At 44.5% G+C, this 24520-nt stretch overlaps 1 protein-coding gene across 9 annotated transcripts in view; it reads left to right on the top strand.

Moving 5' to 3' along the window:
- Positions 1–8718: 8718 nt before the first annotated feature.
- Positions 8719–24520, top strand: part of TCOF1 (treacle ribosome biogenesis factor 1) — a 39818-nt gene continuing 24016 nt past the window's right edge. For 8 of the 9 annotated variants that reach the window (XM_072145591.1, XM_072145585.1, XM_072145584.1 and 5 more), the window contains exons 1-16: positions 8719–8926; positions 12347–12399; positions 13411–13514; positions 13630–13658; positions 14336–14465; positions 14874–14950; positions 15278–15412; positions 15732–15866; positions 15950–16099; positions 20700–20759; positions 21040–21177; positions 21271–21381; positions 21596–21724; positions 21963–22100; positions 22678–22818; positions 23995–24135. In XM_072145591.1, the coding sequence (XP_072001692.1) occupies positions 8825–8926; positions 12347–12399; positions 13411–13514; positions 13630–13658; positions 14336–14465; positions 14874–14950; positions 15278–15412; positions 15732–15866; positions 15950–16099; positions 20700–20759; positions 21040–21177; positions 21271–21381; positions 21596–21724; positions 21963–22100; positions 22678–22818; positions 23995–24135 (1773 nt within the window). In that variant the 5' untranslated portion in view covers positions 8719–8824. The remainder of the gene's footprint in view (positions 8927–12346; positions 12400–13410; positions 13515–13629; positions 13659–14335; positions 14466–14873; positions 14951–15277; positions 15413–15731; positions 15867–15949; positions 16100–20699; positions 20760–21039; positions 21178–21270; positions 21382–21595; positions 21725–21962; positions 22101–22677; positions 22819–23994; positions 24136–24520) is intronic. The other variant, XM_072145588.1, reaches the window with a different exon arrangement.

Raw genomic sequence — 24520 nt, 5'->3', positions numbered from 1 at the left:
GATGTAAGAGCAGGCTGGGAGGCAGCTGTGTCCTTAGAGGAGGCTTCAGCTCGGTCCTGGATCTCTTCAGGTATCACCCTTGAAGGTAGGATGATACCCCTTTTCCTCACTACACTAGCTCTAGTCTAATCTTCCACTTCAGGCAGGGGCTAGGCTCTTCCTGCACTGGTCTGGTATGCTAGAGACTCTGAGCTGCTGCTCAGCTAACTACTCTCTGCTTGCGTCCTGCAGACCCAGAGGGCCTGACTAGGACCGGTCTCTCTCCTGAGAGAGATTTCTCTCTTTCTCCTCTAGAACATTCCAGGCTAGGGGGTTTTATTACCTCCCTTTGGTCAGGTGGTGGCTGCTCCTCCAATTACCTCTCAGTGCACAAAGACAGGATGTAACACAGACATTGGTTGACATAATTACATCACAAATTAACATCTGCCTTGCCAGGCAGGATTAACCACTGCAATTTCCCTTTGATCCTATAAGGACCATGTAGTGTAATGTGGTGTTACCTACAGGTGGGACGTATTCGCAAGCACTACCTCGCCATTGCATCGGCGAGGGTGTTGCATATGTATGAGTGCATAAATGTATTTATACATGGTTGTACTGGCCCACAGTAGGACCGGTGGATCCTCCGGTGGGTCCCTGACACCTTCGCTACGACAGGGGCCTCCAACCCCATTGGAGGCCCCTGCCAGTGACAGCATCGATACTCGATATGGATGTAAGCAGATGCTCTAGTACTATCACTGATGACACTGTGACACGGCCAGAAACTTTCCCCTGCAGACGTCGCACTCTGACCCCTGCAGCAGCATGATGATGTACTCATCGTGAGTCTTGGTCTTACGGTAAAGGGACAGACAAAACACAAAGGGAAACAGACAGGAAAATGGTGAGTGAATACAAGAGAACAGCATCAGATTCACAGAATCTCTCACCACAGTCAAAGTAACTGTCAGGATCGGAGGTAGTGGATCCTCTGTACCATCGTGATGACGTAAGCCAACATCTGGGACCGGAATCTAAGTGGCACCCGGTTTTCACCAGTCCGCCACAAAACAGGTTGGACTTGTTGCGGCGTGGTACCACCAGGTCGTTCCACAGGCGTGACTTTGTGCGCAGTGGCGGCCAAGGCGAAGTACAGAATTGTAAGGCAAACTTGTGGTCAAGGACAGGCAGGAGGTTGAGACAGGCAGCACAGGATCAGAGTCAGGGACATACTGGTAGGTCAGGACAGGCAGCATGGGATCGGAGTCAGGAACGGAATCAGAATGTTTTACATCCCTAAACAGGCACTCCAGTCCGACCTGTATATATGCGTTAATAAACGTGTGTATATGAGTGTATAAATATATTTATGTATGTGTGTAAGAGTGTAGAACAATATGTGTGTATATCAATGTGTGTTTATGGTGTATAAATGTGTGTAACTCTATAAACATATATAAATGAGAAGGGCTATGGGGCCCAGCCTTTCCTAGTTATTCTCCTGCCTTAGAGTGCTCCCTATTTTTCTATTGATAGATAGATGGATAGATAGATAGATAGATAGATAGATAGATAGATGGATAGATAGACATGAAATACATAAATAGATCGATGGGAGATAGATAGATAGATAAGAGATAGATAGTCATGAGATAGATCGATATGAGATGATGCTGTTTTTACCAAAAAAACGGGGTGCACATGTGAGGGAATAGAATCCATTTTCTCTTTTGTTCTCCCACCATGTGTCTTTACATTGCCTCTATGCATAGTACCATCCCCCTGTGCACACAGATCATTTTACACTGATACATCCTGTTCAAGCGTAAGGAATGTGAGCATCAGGCCCGGCGCCAGCACCCGGCCAACCCGGGCAAGTGCCGGGGCCCCGGGGTACTGGAGGGGCCCACTCGGGCCCCCGGATCAATTGTACCAGTGTCGCTATAAGACACTGGTACAATTGATCACCATCCGGAACGATCGCTTTTCTGCCTCTATGCTGCGCTGGTCGGGAGCGCAGCATAGAGGCAGAATCTAAAACTTGAGGAAGAATCTAAAACTCACCTGTCCCGGTTCCCACGATGCAGCGCTCCGCAGGGTATGCGACGGCTTTGAAGCCGGCGCACATGATGACGTCATCGGATCACGTGTGCCGGCTTCAGAGCCGGCGCGTACGGGAGGCCCAGGCAGAGACAGCTGCAGGCGCTGCTCCGTGGGAACCAGGAAAGGTGAATTTTTTTTTTTTCTTTTCCGGAGGGGAGTGAGGGTGTCCACGGGGGGCGGGGGGGGTCAGTGTGTATACAGGGGGAGAGGGGGGGGGTGTTAGTGTGTCAGTAGGGGGGGTCATTGTGTCCACAGGGGGAGGGGGGGGTGTTCAATGTGTCTGGAGGGGGTCATTGTGTCAGCAGGGGGGTTTCAGTGTGTCCGGGTTCAGTGTGTCCGCAGGGGAGGGGGGGGGTTCAGTGTTTCGCAGGGGAGGGGGGGGGATCAGTGTGTCCCCAGGGTCAGTGTGTCCGCAGGGGGAGGGGGCGCAGTGTGCCAATGGAGGGCGGTCCACGGAGGGGCCCACTAAGGCTCTGTCGCCCAGGGGCCCACTAAAACCTGGAGCCGGCCCTGGTGAGCATGCTCAGTAGAGTTTCTTTGTCTCAAAAACCTATAAGAACTCTCTGCTACCTAAATAAATTGGAATTCTCTCAAACATGTGAAGGTCTGAGTGGTTCACCGAGCAGCTCGTACTATACAATGATTTGGACCCACATCACGTCAGAGATAGTGATATTTCTCTAACACGCGCTACAATTAAGCTCGGCTGCAGTAACACAACTCAGCCACTACATAGAGAACGATCTTTGGCTTGTTTGATTCTAACACTGGAAACAACCAAAATTGGGCGATTGGTGGGGGTCTGAGCAGGGGCGTAACTAGGAGAAACAGGGCCCCATAGCAGACTTCTGACTGGGGCCCCCCTTCCTGCATAAAAATATACATATTACAGTCATATATATAAACACATGTGTATACTTCTATACCTAAACACACATATTTATACACTCGCACACATAGAGAATGTACACATATACACACAGTATATACACTACATACACCATATATACATCACATATACGTTATATACATATTATGCTGTACAATGTGTATATAATATGTATATAATGGTGCACATCATACATTCTTTAGTGTCAGGTCAGATGCTGGGGCCCCCTGATACTGTGGGCCCCATAGCGGCTGACATGGCTGCTACCCCTGTAGTTACGCCCCTGGGTCTGAGGTTAATCGATATCAATTAGCTTAAATGAATTGAAATAAAGCAGTATGGGCTCTTTAAATGAAACATCGAAATTATTTGATATTCTATGTAAAGTTACGCAATATACTGGTAACGCCACGAAATCAGAAGAGTTTGAGATGCTATTGATGAGATGCTAAATGAATTACAGCGCCAAATTAAGTAACAAAATTGGATACGGCCTCCATTGAAAACACAGGAAACAGCAAGTCTTTGAAATGTTAATGGTCCAATCTGAAGACACAACAGACTTGTTCCTCTGGAAGAAAGTCATTATTTGTCAATTAGTCACACATCTTAATTAGAAAAATTCTGCTGATTAAAATATGCCGGACGTCATTTTGCTCCGCGCTCGTATCATTATGAGGACGAGATACCTACAGGTTTCTAGCTCCACTGATGCACATTCATTAGGCCTGTAATGAAACTCTGGGTTCTCACATAACACAAATCAATGCAATGTTCTGATTTATGGAAAAGAAGAAACAAAGGCGAAAAAAAAATTGGTTTAATTTGCAAATAATTATTCAGGCGTTCAATTACTGGTAAAGTATAAAAAGGGAATAATAGCAAATCCAAGTGCTTCATTAAAGGAAACCTACCACCACGGATCTACCTATTAAAGTAGATCCGGTGGTAGGTGCATCTAACGTATAGAAGGATAGCCCTTTTAAGGGCTAATCCTTTACTCCCCTCCATCTTTACTAATCTTTAATCAGGGTGGAGTAGCTGGAGCTGAGGCTTCACGGAGCAGCTACTCCACGCCCCAGTAGTCTCTTTGATCCTCCTACCAGATATCTTCCTTGTAGCTGCGCGCACTCGTCCGCGAAGCTTGAGTTCTGCGCATGTGCAGTAGCTCCGGCTTTAGAGCCGAGATCACATAGCCGCTGGCCTGTGTTTTGGGCATGCGCAGAACTCCGGCTTCGCAGATGACTGTGCGCAGCTCCTTGTAGCTGTACGCTGAAGATATCTGGTAGGAGGATCGAAGAGTGTACTGGGGCGTGGAGTAGCTGCCCCGTATAGCCTCAGCTCCAGCTACTCCACGCCACAGTAGCTTCTTTAGAAAATTTGCATATTATCCTGATTAAAGATTAGCAAAGATAGAGAGGAGTAAAGGATTCGCCCTAAAAAGGGCTATCCTTACATATGTTAGATGCACCTACCAACGGATCTACCTTAATAGGTTGATCCGTAGTGGTAGGTTTCCTTTAAAGTCCCAGGTGTCCCTCTTTTAGTTCACAGGTGAGAGGGAATCTTACATATCTGATACCACAGCAAGTACTTGGTGAGGGGGCCTGTGTTTTAGGCTGTGTCCTTATAGGACCTTCAGAAATGGGAAGGTAGTCATGTAGCATATTAACCCCTTTCCACATAGGCTATTTTTCGTTTTGTTTTTTTCGCATGTTTTACTCCCCACCTTCAAAAATCTATAACTTTTATGAGCTGTGTGACGGCTTGGTTTCTGTGTAATAACTTGCACTTCATAGTGATGTTAATATTCCATGCCGTGTACTGGGAAGCGGGAAAAAAATTCCCAATACAGTGAAAATGGTTAAAAAATGCATTTGCTCCATTTATGGGTCGGTGCGATCATGGGAATACTACATTTGTATAGGTTTTATAATGTTTTCATACATTTACAAAAATTAAAACCTGCACTAAAAATTCTTCATTTTGCCATCTTCTGGCATCCTTTTTCATACCTGAGTGTAAGGAGCTGTGTCATTTTTTGTGACTTTTTGCTACTCAAAATGGCAAAAAGTAGTATCTTCAACTTTAAGTATTAGGTGTATATAGGTATTTTCAACCTATCTTCCGTTACAGGGTTAAACGCCTGAAATAACCGTTATTATATTTTGATCGATCAAATATTTTGGGATGCGGCGATACTCAACATGTTTATGATTTTTTCTGTTTTTTTATTTTATATGAGTTATAGGGCTAGGGGGATGATTAGAATGTTTAGGTTTTTTATATATAATTTTATATCATTATTATTTTTTTTTAACTATTTTTCAGGCCCCCTAGTGCAGCGATGGCAAACCTTTTAGAGACTGAGTGCCCAAACTACAACAAAGACCCACTAATTTATCGCAAAGTGCCAACACAGAAATGTAATTTGTGATTTATACTCCCTTCTCTGTCACAGTTTTCATTGATATCAGCACCTGAGGACACCAATAAAGCAGAAAATAGTCCCTGGTAGAGCTGTCACTTTAAAATACCTCTGTGCACAGCAAGTCCTGGGCTGTCTGTGACTGCAGGAAGATACCTGGAGTCATCTCTGGTGATGGCCTGAGTGCCCACAGAAAGGGCTCTGAGTGCCACCTCTGGCACCAGTGCCATAGGTTAGCCATCACTGCCCTAGTGTACTTAAACCCTAGGTCAGTGATGGCGAACCTATGGCACGGGTGCCAGAGGCGGCACTCAGAGCCCTTTGTGTGGTTCACCCGGGCCATCACCCTAGCACACCAGACAGAACTCAAAGAATCTTCCTGCAGTTCCAAGCAACTTAAAATATACTGCTTTCAGTCTTATATTTAAGTGATACTTACTTTGCTACTTGGGTATGTAGGAGGAGGGGGAATGAGTAGACAGGGCCGAATTATCTTTTGGAAGACCTTCTGCTGGGCCCACAATTCTCTGTGTACACAGCGACACTGGAAAACTAGTGTCTGGAAAACACTGGGAAACTAGAAACTAAAATTATGCAAATTTTCCATCTTGTCCTCAGGAGGCCAATATGATCGACCATTGTTGAAGAACAGAGAGCAGTAAGTTACTGCTTGAATTTTTGGTTGGCACCTCGCAATAAATAAGGGGGGTTTTGGGTTGCAGTTTGGGCACTCGACCGCTAAAAGGTTCACCATCACTGCCCTAGGTTGTCTGATTGATCCTACCATATACTGCCATACTACTGTATGGCAGTATATGGGGATTTTCCTCATCATTCATTACAATGTGCAAATTTTCACATTGTAATGAATAGGTTAAAACCTGACAGCCTCGGGTCTTTGTAACACCCGAGGCTACATGCCCTTGATTTAATATGGCGGCTTTCAAAATGGACACCATTTTATAGATATTGCTTAAAAGATAGACCATTCCCCCACGTTACTCTTAATTTTCCTATTTGTTTCTGAAATAAAAGGGCATTCTGTGAATTTGACTCACCTTTTATAAGGAAAGCAACAAATATTAACTGGTTGTCGCCACAGGACGATCCCTCTCGTCCTGATGATTGGGCTGACTCTCACGCTCAGCAATTTGCGACGGCTCCATTGAGATGTATGGAGCAGAACGGTCATGCGCTCCATTACTCTCATGGATCGACATGGGGTCCGACTGAGGTAAATCATGGGGAACCAAACATTACACAATGCAGACCAAGTAAATTGGATGCTTATATCTTGCAGGACAGGACAGGTTCTATAGTTTATAGGCCTATTTATTCAGTACCCCTTAGTATTTCAGACACCAAAGCGCTACCAAAAAGTTGTCAAAGCACCGAGGAGATTGTTCTTGATGTCTGCCATAACAATAATTACTGTCAGAAAAGAGGGAATGGCTATTCTTAGTGTTGCCAATTTTGAAATGTAAAAATAGCAGCCTTAACAGGAGGCGGGGCTATAAAATAGAGACGGGACTCAAAAATAACAGCCTCATCAGGAGGTGAACTCAAAAATAGCAGCCTCATCTGGAGCCGGGACTCAAAATAACAGCCTCATCAGGACCCAGGACTCAAAATTAGCAGCCTCATCAAGAGATGGGACTCAAAAATAACAGCTTCATGAGGAGGCGGGACTCAAAAATAACAGGCTCATCAGGAGGCGGAACTCAACAATAACAGGCTCATCAGGAGACGGGACTCAAAAATAACAGCCTCATCGGGAGCTGGGACTCAAAAATAACAGTATAACAGTATTCTGGGCCCCGACTGTCTCCTGGCCACAAAGTAAAGACTAGGCCCCGGTGGGGGATGTTGAGGGAGATTGTTTTGATTTCTGAATTTTTTAATACCGCCACGTGAGTGCAAAAGGGGCCCACTTAGCCTCTGTCACCCAGGGGCCTACTGAAACCTGGAGCCGACCATGTATGTGGGGTAGTCCTCCACTTCCTCCACACCAATTGTAGCACCCTGAGGCTATCTGACATGGGAGAATTTTTCTGTTAGTGCAGGAGGTGTGTTGCCAGCCACCCCTACACAGATTGACTGGCTAATGAATTTATTGGTGTACTTGGTACATTTTTAATTGGTTGTATACTGTCCTTCTATTCAATGTCGGAGTATATGTATATCTTGTTTTTGTCATTTCAATAAAGTGCACATTGTCAGATGACACATTCCTTGTTCCTTTTGTATATATAGATTACAATTGATGTGTCGACATATACCGATTTTGCTAGAATTTATTACTTACCTTGTGGTTGTGCACGGTCCATTTTGATTATTACACTTGTATGTGGGGTACACATTAAGGGGACATTATACAGTGAAAGAGCAGCTTACTTTTTGAGGACATCTTTTGTACCTCTTAGGAAGCGGTCACACGTAATCCAATGCTAGCAAATGGGAAAAGCACATGCAATCGGTTACCAATGGAATGTGTTTCCATAGGAACACATGTATGATCGGACCGCAATGCAAGCGCTACGTGTGACCGCACCCTTACACGATCCAAAAAATTAGGAGTCATAGGGCAACCCTTTAAAAAAAAAAAAAAACAATGTTACTCATTGTTTACCTAATTACATTTTAAACCATTTCCTAACATTATGGGGCAAATTTACTTACCTGGTCATGTCGCAATCCCCGATTTGGAAGGTCCGACGAAGATGAATTCCGGCGTGATTCACAAAGCTTGTGTGCCCGAGTTCCTGCATCGGTCGCTTCCCCACCGAGGTCCGCCAGAGTTCACCTTCTTCTTCCTGGTGCTTGTAAGTGCGACACAGTTCTAAATGTTAAATCCCGCGCGTAGTCCGAATCTGTGGGGTTGTCTGACGCCCCCCCCTGATTTGTGTCGGGTGCAAGCCGGCGCCAGTGCGCCAAAATCCGATAGCGTGTAACACAATCCCCCGCGCGATGCAGTGCAAAACGGAAATCGTCAGGAAACCCGGCGAAAATGCGCACCGCGGACCCTTAGTAAATGAGTCCCATTGTATCCCATTGTAAATCTATTGCTTTCCATTCAGTCTCCTAAAATACACAAGTAACTACAAATAAGGGAGGTAAGTGAAAATCATGAGACATTGCCCATAGCATCCATTTTAATAAGTATTTTCCACATCGCCTATAGAAAAAAAAGTGATAAAATTTGGTCGGTTGCTATGGGAAACGCTGGTGTGGTTAATGTTTTGTAATTGTACGTTTCCATAAAGTTGTTACCAAAAAAAAAAAAGAGAGCAGTGTAAATGAGCAGCGTTCCGGCATGCACCTGGAGAGAGCTGTACCCGGAAGTGGTGTGACAGGAAGCACGTGTTGCTAGTGGCAGAGGCGCCGTGCTCGCTGGGGTTTGAGTGTTCATCGCCTGCATCATGCCCTCCCTCCAGCCCCCGCTCCTGAACCTCATTTACAAGCACCTGCTCCTCAATGGATACGTCGCCACCGCTAAACAGCTGCAGGTGGAAAGCGGAGAGGTAACGCTGCGTGTCACTTCAGACTAAAAACCCTCACGTGCGATCTGACGCGTCTCTCGAAGGTGCATGTGTGTGGTTTGGAGTAACCCAGCCCCGGCACGCTCATGCATCTACATGTTTTGTTTTTCCCGCCTAACTTTTTTTGGGGGGCAGCTGTTATTTTGTACCATGTAGTGTAAGGTCCTCTCCACCATCTACATGAGACTTTATATTAGCCGGGATATATATCTGCAGGGTGATTGCAACTCCAAGCAAAAATCACTATTCCTTTGTGTGGAAAGGAAGAGCAACACTGTTTGTTTTGTAACTTGGACTGTGTTCACATCGGGGTCTGTGCCATACGTTGTAAGGAGACGTCAGGTAGATTCTGATGTGTCCTTAAAGAGGACCTGTCACTTATATAAAACCGGCACTAGGAGCTTATTATACAGACTGATGACGTACCCAGTACGGGTACGAAACGCGTCTCCCAAACAATAGAATTTTACTGTGATTTTATTAGTTTGTTTTTCCCTTTTTTTTTTTTTTTTTTTTTTTCTTCATAAACAATAAAAAAAAAAAAAGTGGAAAATCCAGAAACGGGCACCGAACAGAATTTTTTTCATACATGAGCTATATGCCCACAAATTCTAAACAAATCTAAAACAGACGCAGGAGTGTTACACTGCAAGCATTATTGGACACCTCTGACAACGCTAACAAACACCGCTGCGCTGTACACTGGAATTGAGGGGGTGGTCTGAGGTGCTGCCTCTTCCCTGGACCGTCCTGGCAGCTCCTAGTGCCCTTTTTATAGGTGACAGGTCCTCTTTAACAATGTATGACACAGATGTATCCCTCTGTATGCTTATAGAGACCCCCTCCTCTCCCTTTTACTGGGTGTTTCCCCAGTGATGTCACTGTCCTTATATGGATCTTCTGTCCTGTTGCTAGCAAAATGGAATTCAAGGGACATTTCAGAGGGATTAGGAAAGCGGCTGCATGATTATAGCCAAAGTAAGTGAAGTAGGAAGCACTTTCCTCCGATGAGAGAGAATTTAAAAATACTTGGGCATATTAGTAGATCATGTCTTGTTTAAGGGAACCTACCACCATGATCCAACCTATAAAGGTAGAATGGGTGGTAGGTGCATGTATGGGATGTGAGGATAGCTCTTTTTAGAGCTAATCCTCATGTCCCCACTATGTTTTAGAAAACTTTGTTACCCTAATATGTTCATTTTGTAAGGCGGCTACTGGAGCGTGGAGTAGCCGGACATGAGGCTACACATCGCGGCTACTCCACGCCCCAGTAGCCTCTTTTCTCCTCCTACCCTGAGATCTTCGGCGGGCAGCTGCTTGTAGCTTCTCAGACGAGGGCGCGCAGCTACGAGCAGCTGTGCGCCAAAGATCTCAGGGTAGGAGGAGTAAAAAGGCCACTAGGGCGTGGAGTAGCCACGACGTGTAGCCTCATGTATGAAGAGAACTCATAACTAAGCTCTCACCTTACAGGGCAGGTGTCATTGAGATTACCCAGCAGACACCTGCTGCTGTATTGGCTTGGATCATCACCTCCCCTGCCTGTGACCTCATGGATAGTCGGCGATCTGTTGATATCAGATGGAAGCCTCTCTGAGGTCCCCATATTATAGATGTTCCACATAGATCTAGTAAATTCATAATATAGTGCAAAAGGTGTATGGCATTATATTGTGTGAGGAACTGGACTCTCTAGACCAGGGGTGTGCAGTTAACTTTCCCACAGGGCCGCATGAGAAATTAGAATATACACTACTCAAAAAAAATAAAGGGAACGCTCACATAACACATGCTACAATGGAGGCCTGTGTTTGGAGTCGCCCACAAAATGAAAGTGGGAATACAAGCTACAGGCTGATCCTACTTTGATGACATGTCTGTAAAACAAAACGAGGCTCAGTATCGTGTGTGTGTGTGGCCTCCACGTGGCTGTATGACCTCCCTATAACACCTCGGCACGCTCCTGATGAAGTTGCAGATGGTCTCCTGAGGAATCTCCTCCCAGACCTGCAGTTAAGCATCCGCCAACTACTGGACAGTCTGTGGTGTAATGGTGGATGGAGTGTACTCAATCAGATTGAGGTCTGGGGAACAAGCAGGCCAGTCCATAGCTTCAATGCCTTTATCTTGGAGGAACTGCTGACACACTTTAGCCACATGAGTTCTAGCATTGCCCTGCATTAGGAGGACCCCAGGGCCAACCGCACCAGCATATGGTCTCACAAGGGGTGTGAGGATCTCATTGCGGTACCTAATGACAGTCGGGCAATCTCTGGCGAGCACATAGAGGGCGGTGCGGCCCTCCTTAGAGATGCCACAGCACACGATCACTGACTCGCTGCCAATCCAGTCATGCTAAAGGATATGTTGCAGGCAGTAGATCGCTCTCCACAGCGTTTCCAGGCTCTGTCAAATGTGCAATGTGAACCTGCTTTCCTCTGTGAAGAGCACAGGGCGAATTGGCCAACCCTGGTTTTCTCTGGCAAATGCCAAGCGTTCTGCACAGTGTTGGGCTGTGAGAACAACCCTCAAATGTGGATGTCGGGCCCTCATACCATCCTCAGTTAATTTTGGGGGTTTTTCCTGTTCCTCCTTGCACATAGGCGGAGGTAGCAGTCCTGATGCTGGGCTTTTGCCCTCCTACAGCCCCTCCACGTCTCCTGCTGTGCTGTCCCATCTCCACTGGACACTACACTGACACACAGTAAAACTTTCTGCCACAACTCGCATTGATGTGCCACCCTGCATGAGCTGCACTACCTGAGCCACTTGTGTGGGTTGTAGAGTCCGTCTCATGCTGCCACAAGTGTGCAAGCACCAACAACATTCAGAATTGACCAACGCATCAATCAGAAAGAATAGTTACTGAGAAGCGGTCTAGTCATTCTTCTGATTTCTCCGGTGGCTGTTGTCTTTTGTTCTGGTCCTGTAATACGGTGCCTGCGCTAGTGACATCATTGCCCTGGGAGTTTCGCTGTGCTAGTGGCAGAACAGTGAGTGTACGACTCTGCTGTGGAATCGGTTGCATACTCGCAATGCCTCAGCGTTCGGGTGCAAGAGTGGGCAGAAAGGCAAGGGAGCTCACACGGGCTCGTCAGAGACAATCCCTAGGTCTTCTCTAGGGTGAAAGTAAAAAATTCTATATTATGACAACAAGCAGAGATCTAGAAATCTTGAGCGCCATAGGGATTAATGGAGCAGAATGTTCATGCGCCGCCGTCTTCTCCATTCCTCTGAGGAACGGCCCTGGTTCTTGCGATCTGTGGGGTCTCAGTACTGAAAGTTGGGCACTATCCTGCCCATAGTGCCTAACTTGCCTTTGTGGGAAAATTCCTTTAAGTGCAATTGTTGCTATATCTGTTGTGCTGTTACTTTCTGATCCAAACTCTGCTTCTTTCACAGAAATTTCCTCCTGTGAGGAACTCCCTCTCACAGATCTACAAAGAATGGCACAAGTAAGTTATTATCTCCCTATAACATTTTATGAAAATAAATGTGGAGCGGTCACTTTATACTTGCCAGGGTGTGATTGCCCTATGGGTAAGGTGGTTATGGGTATTAAAATTGAAGGCTTGAGAGGAGTTGGGCTCCTTACAATGATTTATGTAGTCAAGAGTCCCTCCTGTTGTATGCTGGGGCGTACTTAGAGACCCCCTTTGAACTTTTTTTTTACTGTACGTTTTTTTTTCCCTGGAGGGGGGCCTGTCCATGCCTTTTACAGTTACCGTATATACCCGAGTATAAGCCGAGACCCCTAATTTTACCACCAAAAACTGGGAAAAACTACTGACTCGAGTATAAGCCGAGGGTGGGAAATGCATTGGTCAAACCCCCCCCCCCCCCCCAGTAGTATACGGCAGCCCCCCCAGTAGTATACGGCAGCCCCCCACGGCCCTTAAAAAAATAAACTTAAATACTCACCCTCCGATGTCAGCGCGTCCCGTCTTCTTTCTTCTCCGCGGCTCCTCTTCACTCTTCTCGCGCTCATGTTTTCTTCTAGCAGGCGCATACTATGACGCGGCCGCTGCTGACGTCATAGTGTGCGCGGCCATGAAGAAAACATGGCTGCGTCGCTGAGAGAAGAGGAGCTGTGGAGAAGAAAGAAGACGGGACGCGCTGACATCGGGGACATCGGAGGGTGAGTATTTAAGTTTATTTTTTTAAGTGGGTAATTTTTTGGGGGTAATAGACTCGTGTATAAGCCATTTTTTGTGCTGAAAAACTCGGCTTATACACGAGTATATACGGTAAGTAAATATTAAATGGGTGTGAAAATTTTAGTAAAAATGCCACGCGACTGACTTCTTAGTGACACGCCACACATGTGATTGCCCGTTTATGGGCGGAGTAATCATGAATATCCCTCGACACACAGTATGTCTGTGTGGTCCTTGCTGATGGGGTGGAGGGGGGGAGGTTGAGCATCTGTGATTGTATTAACAACCAATAAGATACTTGCTCCTCAGGGTAAAGAGAACGGAAGCTGATGAGGATGTGAAAGCCTTCAAGAAATTACAGAAGATGGGTCTTCTCCCTTCTTCTGAATCCTCTAGTGATGATGATGAAAGTGGTAAGAATGGTTAAAGTGTAACTTTTTATTTTTTGACCCTTATGAATTTAGAGTGACTTATAGGAGTTACTTTTTATATCTTTCTTATTTTGGCTATTTTATTTTTTTCCAAAAGATGAAGAAGTCTCGGCCAGGAAGAGAACGGTAAGGCTTTGTAGTATTATATATCGGTGTGTGTGAATACTGTCCTAGGCACCGTGGTCAGTCCGCCTGTCCCTAGCCGTCTATATTTCCCCAACATCCAGCACACTAATGACTACTCTCCAAGAGGTTTAACCCCTGCTTAGACTCTATGGACTGAGAGGTGTTGTCTGGACGCTGTGTATTATATCACTGTCTGGTGTGTACATAATCAGGCCCCATATACAGCGCCATGCTCCTGTATAGCCTCCAGTATGATCCGGTTTCATCCCTCCTTCCTGTCATTTTGCGGTCTTTCCCCATCACTGGATTGCATTATTATAATGCAGACACACGGAAGAGAATGTGTCTGGTGTTCTATCCCGAGGATGAGGAAGTTCTCTTGATTCTCTAACAGTACTGTCCAGACACTGGGATTTTGGGTTTAGCTTAAGGTGCTATTCCCATGTCTCGTATAATTCACGAGAGGGTAAGGAGAGGAGTCTAATCTTGGTTAAGGGGCTGTGTACACTCACTGAACCCACAAAATCTTGACTACTTGGCAAAGGCTCCACCCAAAGAAGTGATTTCTTCTCCCTGAGAAGTCTGAACTCCTGTCTTGGAGATCATTTGCAGGATTCTTCTATTATAATTTCATTTCAAATCCTTAACATTTTGAATATTTTTGTCTTTTGGGCCAGAGCACGCCAAAACTCGGCAGTACTAAAAAAAAGACCAACGGGAAAAGAACTCCCAAAGCAAAAAAGTCTAAGAAGAGTCCCAAAGTTTTGACAAAAAGTGACAAGAAAAAGGCCTCCTCAATGGTACAAGGTAAGTGATGAAAATGGGGGTTGTTTTTTGCTTAGTGGGTGAATGATTTTTTTTTTTTTTTTTTTTTTATTGCTTTGTTCTTGTGTATTGATTGGGCGCTGAAACTGATGTATGAGGCTGCGTTGACTCTATTATTCTATGTAAGAACTTTTTCGGTAATTCCCATGATTGGTAATTCTGGATATTTTAACTTGTCCCTCATCCCAAAAAGAGTATCTTGTTATAGACTATTGCTGTCTCCGGTGGTTACTAGAACAAAGGAGCCATTTACCCATTAACCACTAGAGGATGTTGTAGGTAGGACCTGCAGAGACAACTGGGTACAGCAGCCCCATAGATAAGTAGCTATATGTGCACATGGGCGTACAAGGGGGTCCTCATTTAGTCATTCATATTATTTTTCTGTAGAAACCCCCTCAGAGTCCACTCCATCAAAGAAATTAAAGCTGAAAACTCCAAAAAAGAAATCTGAGGCAGCACAGCAGGTAAGTAGCCAATGTCAATGGGCAGCTTTTACTAACCCGGTCATGGTCTCACCGCTGGATCCCTTAGTGATCGGCTGTAATCTCTGGGGAGCACAGCACTAAGCAGCGCCACCACTGGAAAAATGAAGCATTACACTGTGCCTGTTCAAATCTGTGGGTTATCACTAATGTTAGGCTTTTTTTGTTGTTTTTTTCAGTTTTGTGGACTAGGGTAGGGCTTTCTATAGTGATGGGCTTGGGTTTGTGTAGTTTTCTTTAGGAACACCCTTCTTTACTCTACATGTCATAGGGTCATTTTAACATGAATTTTTTTTCCCCTGTTTTTAGGAGAACGTTTCTAAAGAGACACCTGCTGCTGCAGAACGTCTTTCGGCCTCCAATGATAAAGCAGTGGAGGCTAAGAATGTGGTCAACGAGCGCTCCGAGGAGTCGGACAGCGATGAAACGGACATTGAGAAACAGGTGAGGATATATTTTCGAGGAATGGTTGTCCATAAAAAGGGTTTTAACAAATTACATGTTTTCGAGATAATCTAATATTTCAATCCTGTGCTGCAAAGTTTAATAAAAATCACAATAGGGTTTTTTTTTTTTTTTTTTTTGCGCGGAAACGAGTTAGCACTCGCAGAGAATTACTGGCATTGCTGCTCATGCTTTCCTATCCTGAAAAGTCTTCTAATAAGTTGGGACCTGCTTTATTGAATAAGGGGGTAAAGCATTTAAGTGTCGCTCCTTTAGAAAGTGTTTTTAAAAATGTTTTTTTTTTTTTCATTTTGCCTAGAAAACAGCGACTTCAAAGGCCACTACATCAGCCAAGACCGCAGCCGCAAAAGTGATGGCTGCCAGGTCCCAGCGCAAAACTCCTCGCAGGGCAGTGATAGCGGAGACCAGTGATGACTCCGACAGTGATGATGAGGTCACTCTTTGATCCAGATTTTTTTTTTAAATTTCTTTAGTTTTTATTTTCAACAAATTTGTATGAATTATATTTCCTTGCAGATGGTGCCATCCACTCCCTTCCAAGCTGTTAGGAATAGTTTACAGACCTTGAATCAAAACACCCAAGTCAAACCCACAGCGCTGCAGGCCCGGCGGCAGGATGACTCCGAGAGTAGCGAGACAGAGTCTGACGATGTGCATGTGAGACAGGTAGGGGATCTTTCTTGTGGTTCCTAAGAGAGTATGTAGCGCCATCAAATTCTGCGGTGCTTTACAAATCATAGTAGTAGGTCCAGATATAATCATCAAAGCAGTTGATTATAGGCTGCACTTAGTTGCATGGGATATACTTTGCTATATCTGACTAATTTTTGTAGTAAAATCGCCAATATTGTTGGTATTTCTTGCAAAAAAAAAATCGATGAACCTCCTCTGTTTATGCAAGCTTATATCCTACCCAACCCTTAGGATTAAAGGGCTGAAATCTAATTGAGGTTTAAAAAAACCCAGTTTGGTATCTTATTGGTGTAAGCACAGTTATGTGATAAATATCAGTTTCATTAATCTGCCATATATAAACATTTCTTCAATTGGATGTTATTAAAAAAAATGTTCCTGTGTGAAGATAGTTTCTCATAAATGTAGTCATGTTGTCCCTTAGAAACGAGAGAGCTTCCTTGGATACGACCACCTCTGCTGGAGGGATTGCACAAAGAAACAAAGTGTTTGTATATGAAATGTCTGGGAGTTACTGCAGATCCCACAGTAATGATTGCTGAATCCAGGAGACCAGACGGGACTCAATAGCGCATGTCTGGCCACAACTGCCAAAATGTTGGGTGGTCGTATCCAAGGAAGCTAAGGGACAACATGGCTACATTTATGAGAAATTATCTTCACACAGGAAAATTTTTTTATTTTTTTTTTAATAACATCCAATCGAAGAAATGTTTACATGTGGCAAATTTAAATGTGATTTCCCAGATGGAAATACCCCTTTAAAAATCATCTGCCAAGATGAAGGGCTCCATGCAAACGAGCCTGCAGGGCTCCAGGCACCATAGGTATTAATAGAGCCTAGAGCCCCTCATACAGTCTTTCATTCTGGTTGTAGATGTCTTTTAAAGAACCTACCATGGGGGGGAGGTGCAGCTGGATACTGACTTATCCTGCTCCCTCCCCCATCCTCTCTGTCAGTGTGATGGACTGTGACAGTCTCAGTGAGTGACTCCATTAGCAGGGACAGAAGGAGCGAGAAACAGGAAGCTGTGTACATATGTATAGGGCAGCATGGAGAAAAGCTGATGTGCTCAAAAGAGCCACATGCCATGCAATTCAATGTCTAATGAAACAGAATCATTAAAAAGTATCCGACCCCTTTAATGAATCAGAACTTTATCATAAATTTTCTAAGCACTCATCGTGCATGATCGGCCACTCCTCTCCATTGGCTTTGCTTGTGAATGGGAAGCGGCTTGGGCAGGTTTATTACATCCTATGGGCAGAGAGAACCACTCGCTGGCTGAAGTGCAGTCTGTGACCTCGACCCTCTAGAGGTTTTCTAGATTCCTGAAAAATGTATATTTTAATGCAGAAAAATTTGCCGCTCCTGACCTTTCATTAAGAGCTGTTGACTATCCTCCACTCCATTCACTGAGAGACTTAACCGATTCGCGCCCGCCCGCCGCGTATTCACGGCGGCGGTCGCGTTGCGCTGCATGGAGAGGGCTCACGGGCTGAGCCCTCTCCATAGCCGGTAAGTCTTTGCTGCATATTGCTAGCACCGATCGCGGGTGTTTTTACAGCGTGGGCTGCCGGCAAAGCTGCCGGCAGCCTCAAACAGATAGCGGCGCATGGGCGCCGCCATCTTACCTGGGATCGCTGCTCCCCGTGACGGGGGCGGCGATCCGTCTCCATGGTAGCCTCGGGTCTTCCGAAGACCCGAGGCTATTTCGTTTTAACCCCTTCATTACAATGTGCTGATAGCACATTGTAATGAATGAGGAAGAAAATCCCCATATACTGCCATACTGTAGTATGGCAGTATATGATAGGATCGATCAGACAACCTAGGGTTAAAGTACCCTAGGGAGTCTGAAAAATAGTATAAATAAAAATAAAAAAAAGTTTAAAAAAAAAAATAATAATAAAAAAACCTAAAATTTCAAATCACCCCCCTTTCCCTAGAACTGACATAAATATAAATAAACAGTAAAAATCATATACACATCAGGTATCGACGCGTCCGAAAATGCCCGATCTATCAAAATATGATAACGGTTTTTCAATGCGTTTAACCCCGTAACGGAAAATAGCGCCCAAAGTCAAAAATGGCACTTTTTTGCCATTTTGAAAAATCTAAAGAAATCTATAAAAAGTGATCAAAAGGTCGTACAGTCCTAAAAATGATATAATTGAAAATATTATCAAATTTCGCAAAAAATGACACCACCCACTGCTCCGTACACCAAAGTATAAAAAAGTTATTAGCGCCAGAAGTTGGCAAAATCAAAAAAATATTTTTGTACAGGAGGTTTTTATTTTTGTAAATGTATGAAAACATAAAACCAATACAAATTTGGTATCCCCTTAATCGTACCGACCCAAAGAATAAAGTAGACATGTCATTTGGGGCGCTCAGTGAAAGACGTAATATCCAAGCCCACAAGAAAATGGCGCAAATGCGTTTTTTCACCATTTTCATTGCATTTGGAATTTTTTTCCCACTTCCGAGTACATGGCATGGAATATTTAATACCATCATTATGAAGTGTAATTTGTTCCGCAGAAAACAAGCCGTCACACAGCTCTTTACGTGTAACAATAAAAAAGTTATAGATTTTTGAAGGTGGGGAGTGAAAAATGGACATGAAAAAACAGGAAAGGGCCCGGTCCTTAACCGGTTAAAGAGCATGTCCAGGTTTTGGGCTTCTTACATATTATTTTACACCCCTCAGTGCCATAAAACGCCTGCAACCTCTTTAAAAAGGCAGATTCCTGTCAGAGCGGATTCATTGAATTATACCATGTGCAGGGCCTGAATGGAGAATCTGCATTCGGCTTACTCTGGAGTGTTCCCTTAACTCCTTACTGCTCCATGATGTACCTGTACGCCATGGAGCTGTTATGGATGTATGAAGAGGCCTCACAGGGTAAGCCCTCATCATACAGACATGGGGTTTGCTGCATATTGCAGCAACCACATACCGCTGGCACCGATCCTGGGTGTTAACCCTTTGATTGCTGTCAGCATGTCCACATATACTGCAATACAGTATTATGGTACGGTCCAAGTACCGTAGCAGGTTTGAAAAAAAAAAAAACCTATATTTGATCCAAAAAAAGGTTTTTATTGAAAGCCAGACAATAGTTTTCCATTTTTTCCATTTAAACAATATATACAGTAGACAAAAAGACCCCCAAACCCTTCCTTCCCCTGAAAATAAAACCTTTTAAAGTTCAAATAACCCTAAGAGGTTGTACAGTCCTCAAAATGGTAGCAATGAAAATGTCAGATCATCTTGCAAAAAATTACGTTACACAGCTCTGGACAGCGAAGTATAAAAAAAAGTTTGGTGTCATAAGATGGCGAAATGAAGAATTTTTTTTATAGTTTTCAATTTTTTTATTTTTAATGTATTACAACACAAATTTGCAAAGCAGAAATAAGCCTGCATACAGTTAGAATTTTGAAGGTGGGGAGCGAAAAAAATGAATACAAAAAGTTGCACCCTTAAAGGGCATCTACCATCAGTATGAAGATGAGCCTGAGGGGCACCAGGGTCATTTTCATTAGTCTTTCATCTTGGTGGTAGATGTCCTTTTAAGGGGGATAAAGCCCCTCTTTTCTCCCGAGTGACTCTGCATCTTACTATTTGGACCCACAGTGATCTTAATGCCTTCTCCCCCAAAATCCCATACAAGTATAATTGTGAAATGGCGGCTGTCAAATCATTGGGTCACTAGAACAGGGATCCCATTGCTGGGTATGTCCAGTGTTTCTTTATTCACTGCCTCTGTCCAGAGAATGAATGGAGCGTCAGGGCACATACTCAATTTGTGCGGTAAATGGGACCCCAGTTCAGCTGTTAAACCCCCGCAATGATATCCCTTCTTGTGTGAATAGAATTGCTTAGGGGTCTCAGGTTGTGCCTTGGGAGGTTTGCAACTTCTTTGCTTTCCATGTCCAATTTACTCTATAGCAGGAAAGGAATATACTTGTAATAGGCTTCACTAAAACTGATGCAAAAACAAATAGAAATAGGTGCCCAAAGCATCCAATCTAATTCCATCTTCTTTGGAAATAGGGTTATGGTTGCTGCGGGCAGCTCCTTAGGGTTAATCCATCCGACGCCTATTCTAATTGATCATTTTTACATTGTCCTATTGGAGCAGGAGATGCCGGAGGTTGCAGCCACACAGGACCCAGTGACTGTGTCACAGGCCAAACCCATAACCAGCGATGGTAACACTACCAGTGCAGATACTGGCGCCTCCCTAGCGAAATCCCAGAGCCCCCGCAGGGCAGAAGTGTCTGGCTCCATCTCAATGCCTGAGGAATCACTGGGGTCAGAGGTAACGGGGCCGTGTGTGTGACTTACACCAAATGCATTAACCCAGCGGCTACACAATGGATGGGTAAAGTTTCCCACCTTTTGTAAATGCTGCAGCCTAGTACATGGTTTCCCCTCACAAAGCTCATAGTAGAATAGTTTGCTTTGGTTTTTGCACATCACTGGTGACGGTGATATTCTCCACTCAATCTACAAGGGACGTTTTACTGATATTTAGAATTTTTATTATTTTGCAGAATACAACGGCATCTCAAAAGAACAGGGCGAACTCTGCGACAGAAGCTAAAAGCTCACAGGTAAGTGACACCCCTGTAAGTCGGGAGCTAAAACTGTATATAATCTGGCATCGGGACTTCCAGATGTTCTCACTCTTGGGGTCTACAAGTGCCCCGTGTGAACTGAGACATATAATGTGCTTACGTGACCAGAGCTTTCTCTGTGGTCACTTGTGTATTCATATGAGGATGCTTTCGGGGTCCATTGGGTTATAAAACTTTGCTGTGGAAGGGCTCCTTATAATACTAGACAGTCCTGTCCCATGCTTTGTTTAATTTTCGCACATGTCATTCATTTTAGAAGGCAGCCAGTGATCACCCAATTTTGGGATCACCGAGCCCAAGGGCGAAGCAGCCCGCAGCTACCCCACTGTCCACGAAGGCTGCAGCCGCAGATGACTCTTCAGAAAGCGAGTCCTCCGATAGCGATGGGGCCAAGGTAGCTGGCAATTTTATGTATGGTTTTTATGGTCAACACCAAGGATTACAGTGTTAATTTATTTTTTTTCTTTTTGTTGCGTATTATTTCAAGGCTCCGACTCCAGCGATATTGGCCAAAAAGGTGAATTCTACACCTAAACCTACAACCGCGACCCTTGATTCCCAGAGCAAAGCTTCACCCATGAGACCCGTTTCAAAAGAGGTAACTCTCCTTTTCTTATGTAATGGACCACAGTCCGTGGTGAAGGTCCCACCGCTGCGATTAGTGTTAGATACAAACTAGCAACATATCTGGGAACCGGATTTAAGGGCACACTGCTGTAGATTTAACCAGACAAGGCTTCTACCATTGGACATAATGTTAGTTATTTTTCTTTTTAACACAGATTATAGAAATTATATTCTTTTCTTTCCAGCCTAGTGCAGCTGCAAAAGCTTCAGTCCCAACCTCTGGCACCCCAGCGGCTAAATCGTCTGCGGCGATCACTACACGTGTCGCGGACTCGGATGCAGACTCTGAAAGTAGTGACTCGGAGGGTGCAATGGTACGTCAAATAGTATTTTACTTATGCATCTAAATTATGCCTTTTTTTATTCATGATGGGTTGTGTGCATGATGAGTGGTTGTGGCACCTAACCTCCCACGAGCTATTTGGGGTAACTTAACCACCCTCAGTTTCTCCATTGCCCTATAATGCGGGCATTAAAACTCAAGTCCCTAAGATCTAATTAATTTCCGTGTGCAGTGGTTCACTACTTAAGTACACATCTGCTGTTCTGTAGGGGACGAAAGCCAACACAAGCCAGAAAAAAACACCATTGCGACTCTCTGCTTCAGCACCCAAGGTGACCCCAGCGTCTAAGCCACCTCTTGTAGGAGACACCTCGGAGACAAGTGATTCGGAGGAAGACCATGCACAGGTAGAGAAGCTGTTGTTATATTTTAATATTACTTGAGTAACTTCTCTTCAGTGTAATGTTAAAAGTCCATCCTTCGTCTAATACTAAATTTTGGTTCTGCATGGCTGCCCAAAGTTATCTCTGGCCCAAATTTGCTACCTGCTCGGTGGTCCACATGAAATTGCACCACCCAGGCCATGTTGGGCAACTATCTCACTGTTCGTATTTTGGATCAGTATCTGAAAGCCAAAACCAGAAGAGGGATTTACATTGAGAACAGGGTTAATGAAAAGGTTTTGCATCTTCCATGTTGTGCACCCATTCCTTGTTTTATCTTACAAATACTATGTCTCCTATACTACACTAGAGAGCTGATTCTCCATGTGCTTCTATAGTATTGAATGAAGTGGCAGGACAACTCCTCCCATTAGTGACAACGAGGTCCCGGGTCTCCCGATTTCTCTGAATCGCATTCTAGTGATCCGTGGTTGTCCCAGCTGCCTGAATCCCACCAATGCACCTGAAAACTTTGGGCCACCCCTTGGTACCCGTTTGCTTCAGAATTTGCTAATATAAGCTCAAATTTGATGTCTTGTAGGTACCAAAAGCTAACGCAAGCCAGACCAAAACCCCATCGCGGATCTCTGCTGTAGCAACCAAGCCGGTGACCCCGGTGTCTAAGCCACCGGTTGCAGAAGACACCTCGGAGACAAGTGATTCGGAGGAAGACAATGTACAGGTAGAGATGCTGTTGTCATATTTTAATATCACCTGAGCGACTTCCTTGTTTTTAGCTTTCAAGTACTGAAACGATAAACTATGTGAAAGCTGCCTTAATAAGACGTCTATTCACTCCTTCACTCCTCCCTGGGAACGGTACGTTATATTACAAAAGACAAGGCGGATACCCTCACTTTAGAAAAGAGAAATTGATATCTTGGGTGAGATACAGGCAGTCCCTTGGTTGCATACAGGATAGGTTCCATTGGTTTGTTCTTAAGTTGAATTTGTATGCAAGTTGGCACTGTATATTTTATAAATGTATTTCCAGACAAAAATTTTTTTGCCCCATGGACAATTGGAGTTTCAAAATTTATTAGACACCTTACAGCTGATCATTGCAATCAGGGACTATAGTAAAGCCTTTAGAGCACTTCACCAGAGGTCACAGTGAGCCGAGGGGTCCCTCTTTTTACTATTAGTCGGGTGTCCGTAAGAAGGGGAAAGCCTGTAGTTTGATAATCTTTCCATGTCATTTAGCAGGGTGAAAATCAATTAAAGGGATTTTCCCACGAAACAAATTGGGTCCTACCCTCCGGATAGAGCCAAACTTGAGCGGTGTGGGAATGAGGGGTCCATCTGGTCACAGGTACCTCCATCAGACCCCACGAGCGCTGTGCTCGGCAATCTCCATCAGCTCCATAGAGATGAATGGAGCAGAACTGTCATGGACGGCTGTCTGCTCCATCAATCTCTGGGAGCAACGAGGTACCTGTGACCCCCATTGGATTCCTTGTTCTTGTGATCTGTGATTGGTCTCATAAGTGACACTCCCAACTTATTTGGTAGGAAAACCCCTTTAATAGCTGGAGAATATTAAGGGGTGAAGAACTGACTGATGAGCATTTGTTCTGCCGTTCCATGCAATATGGGAGCTCTGTAGATGGCCGAGTCCTGTACTAGAGAGTTGATTCTCCGTGTGCTGCTATAGAAGTGAATGAAGTGGCAGGACATCTCCATCCTTTAGTTGACCACAGGGTACCAGGTCTCCAGATTTCTCTGAATAGCGCTCTAGTGATCCATGGCTGTCCCAGTTGTCTGAATCCCACCAACTAACTTGAAAACTCTAGGCCACCCCTTGGTACACCTTTGCTTCACAATTTGCTAATATAAGCTCACATTTGATGTCTTGTAGGTACCAAAAGCCAACGCAAGCCAGACCAAAACCCCATCGCGGATCTCTGCTTCAGCACCCAAGACGATGACCCCGGTGTCTAAACCACCGATTGCAGAAAACACTTCAGAGACAAGTGATTCGGAGGAAGACCTTGTACAGGTAGAGATGCTGTTGTCATATTTTAATATTACTTGTGCGACTTCTCTTCGGGTCCATCCTTCGTCTCATATTTAATTTGGTTGTGAATGGCTGCCCCAAGTTATTTCTGGAGAAATTTTAACAAATTTGCTACCTGATCGATGGTCCCTGTGAAATCGCACCCTCCTGGAGCGCCACCCAGAGCCATGTTATGCAACTATCTCAGGGTTGGTATTTTGGATTCGTATCTGAAAGCCAAAACCAGAAAGGGGATCTACATTGAGAGCGGGTTTAATGAAAAGGTACGTTATATTAAAGACCAGGCGATTTCCCTCACTTTAGTCAAAAGAGAAATTGAGATCTTAAGGCGTGAGGTACTTTGATCATCTTCCCATGTCACTTTGCC

Source organism: Engystomops pustulosus, chromosome 4, assembly GCF_040894005.1.
Source record: "Engystomops pustulosus chromosome 4, aEngPut4.maternal, whole genome shotgun sequence".
Lineage (NCBI taxonomy): Eukaryota > Metazoa > Chordata > Amphibia > Anura > Leptodactylidae > Engystomops > Engystomops pustulosus.
The sequence above is the reverse complement of the archived record's forward strand: the minus strand, read 5'-3'. Positions and strand labels throughout refer to the sequence as shown.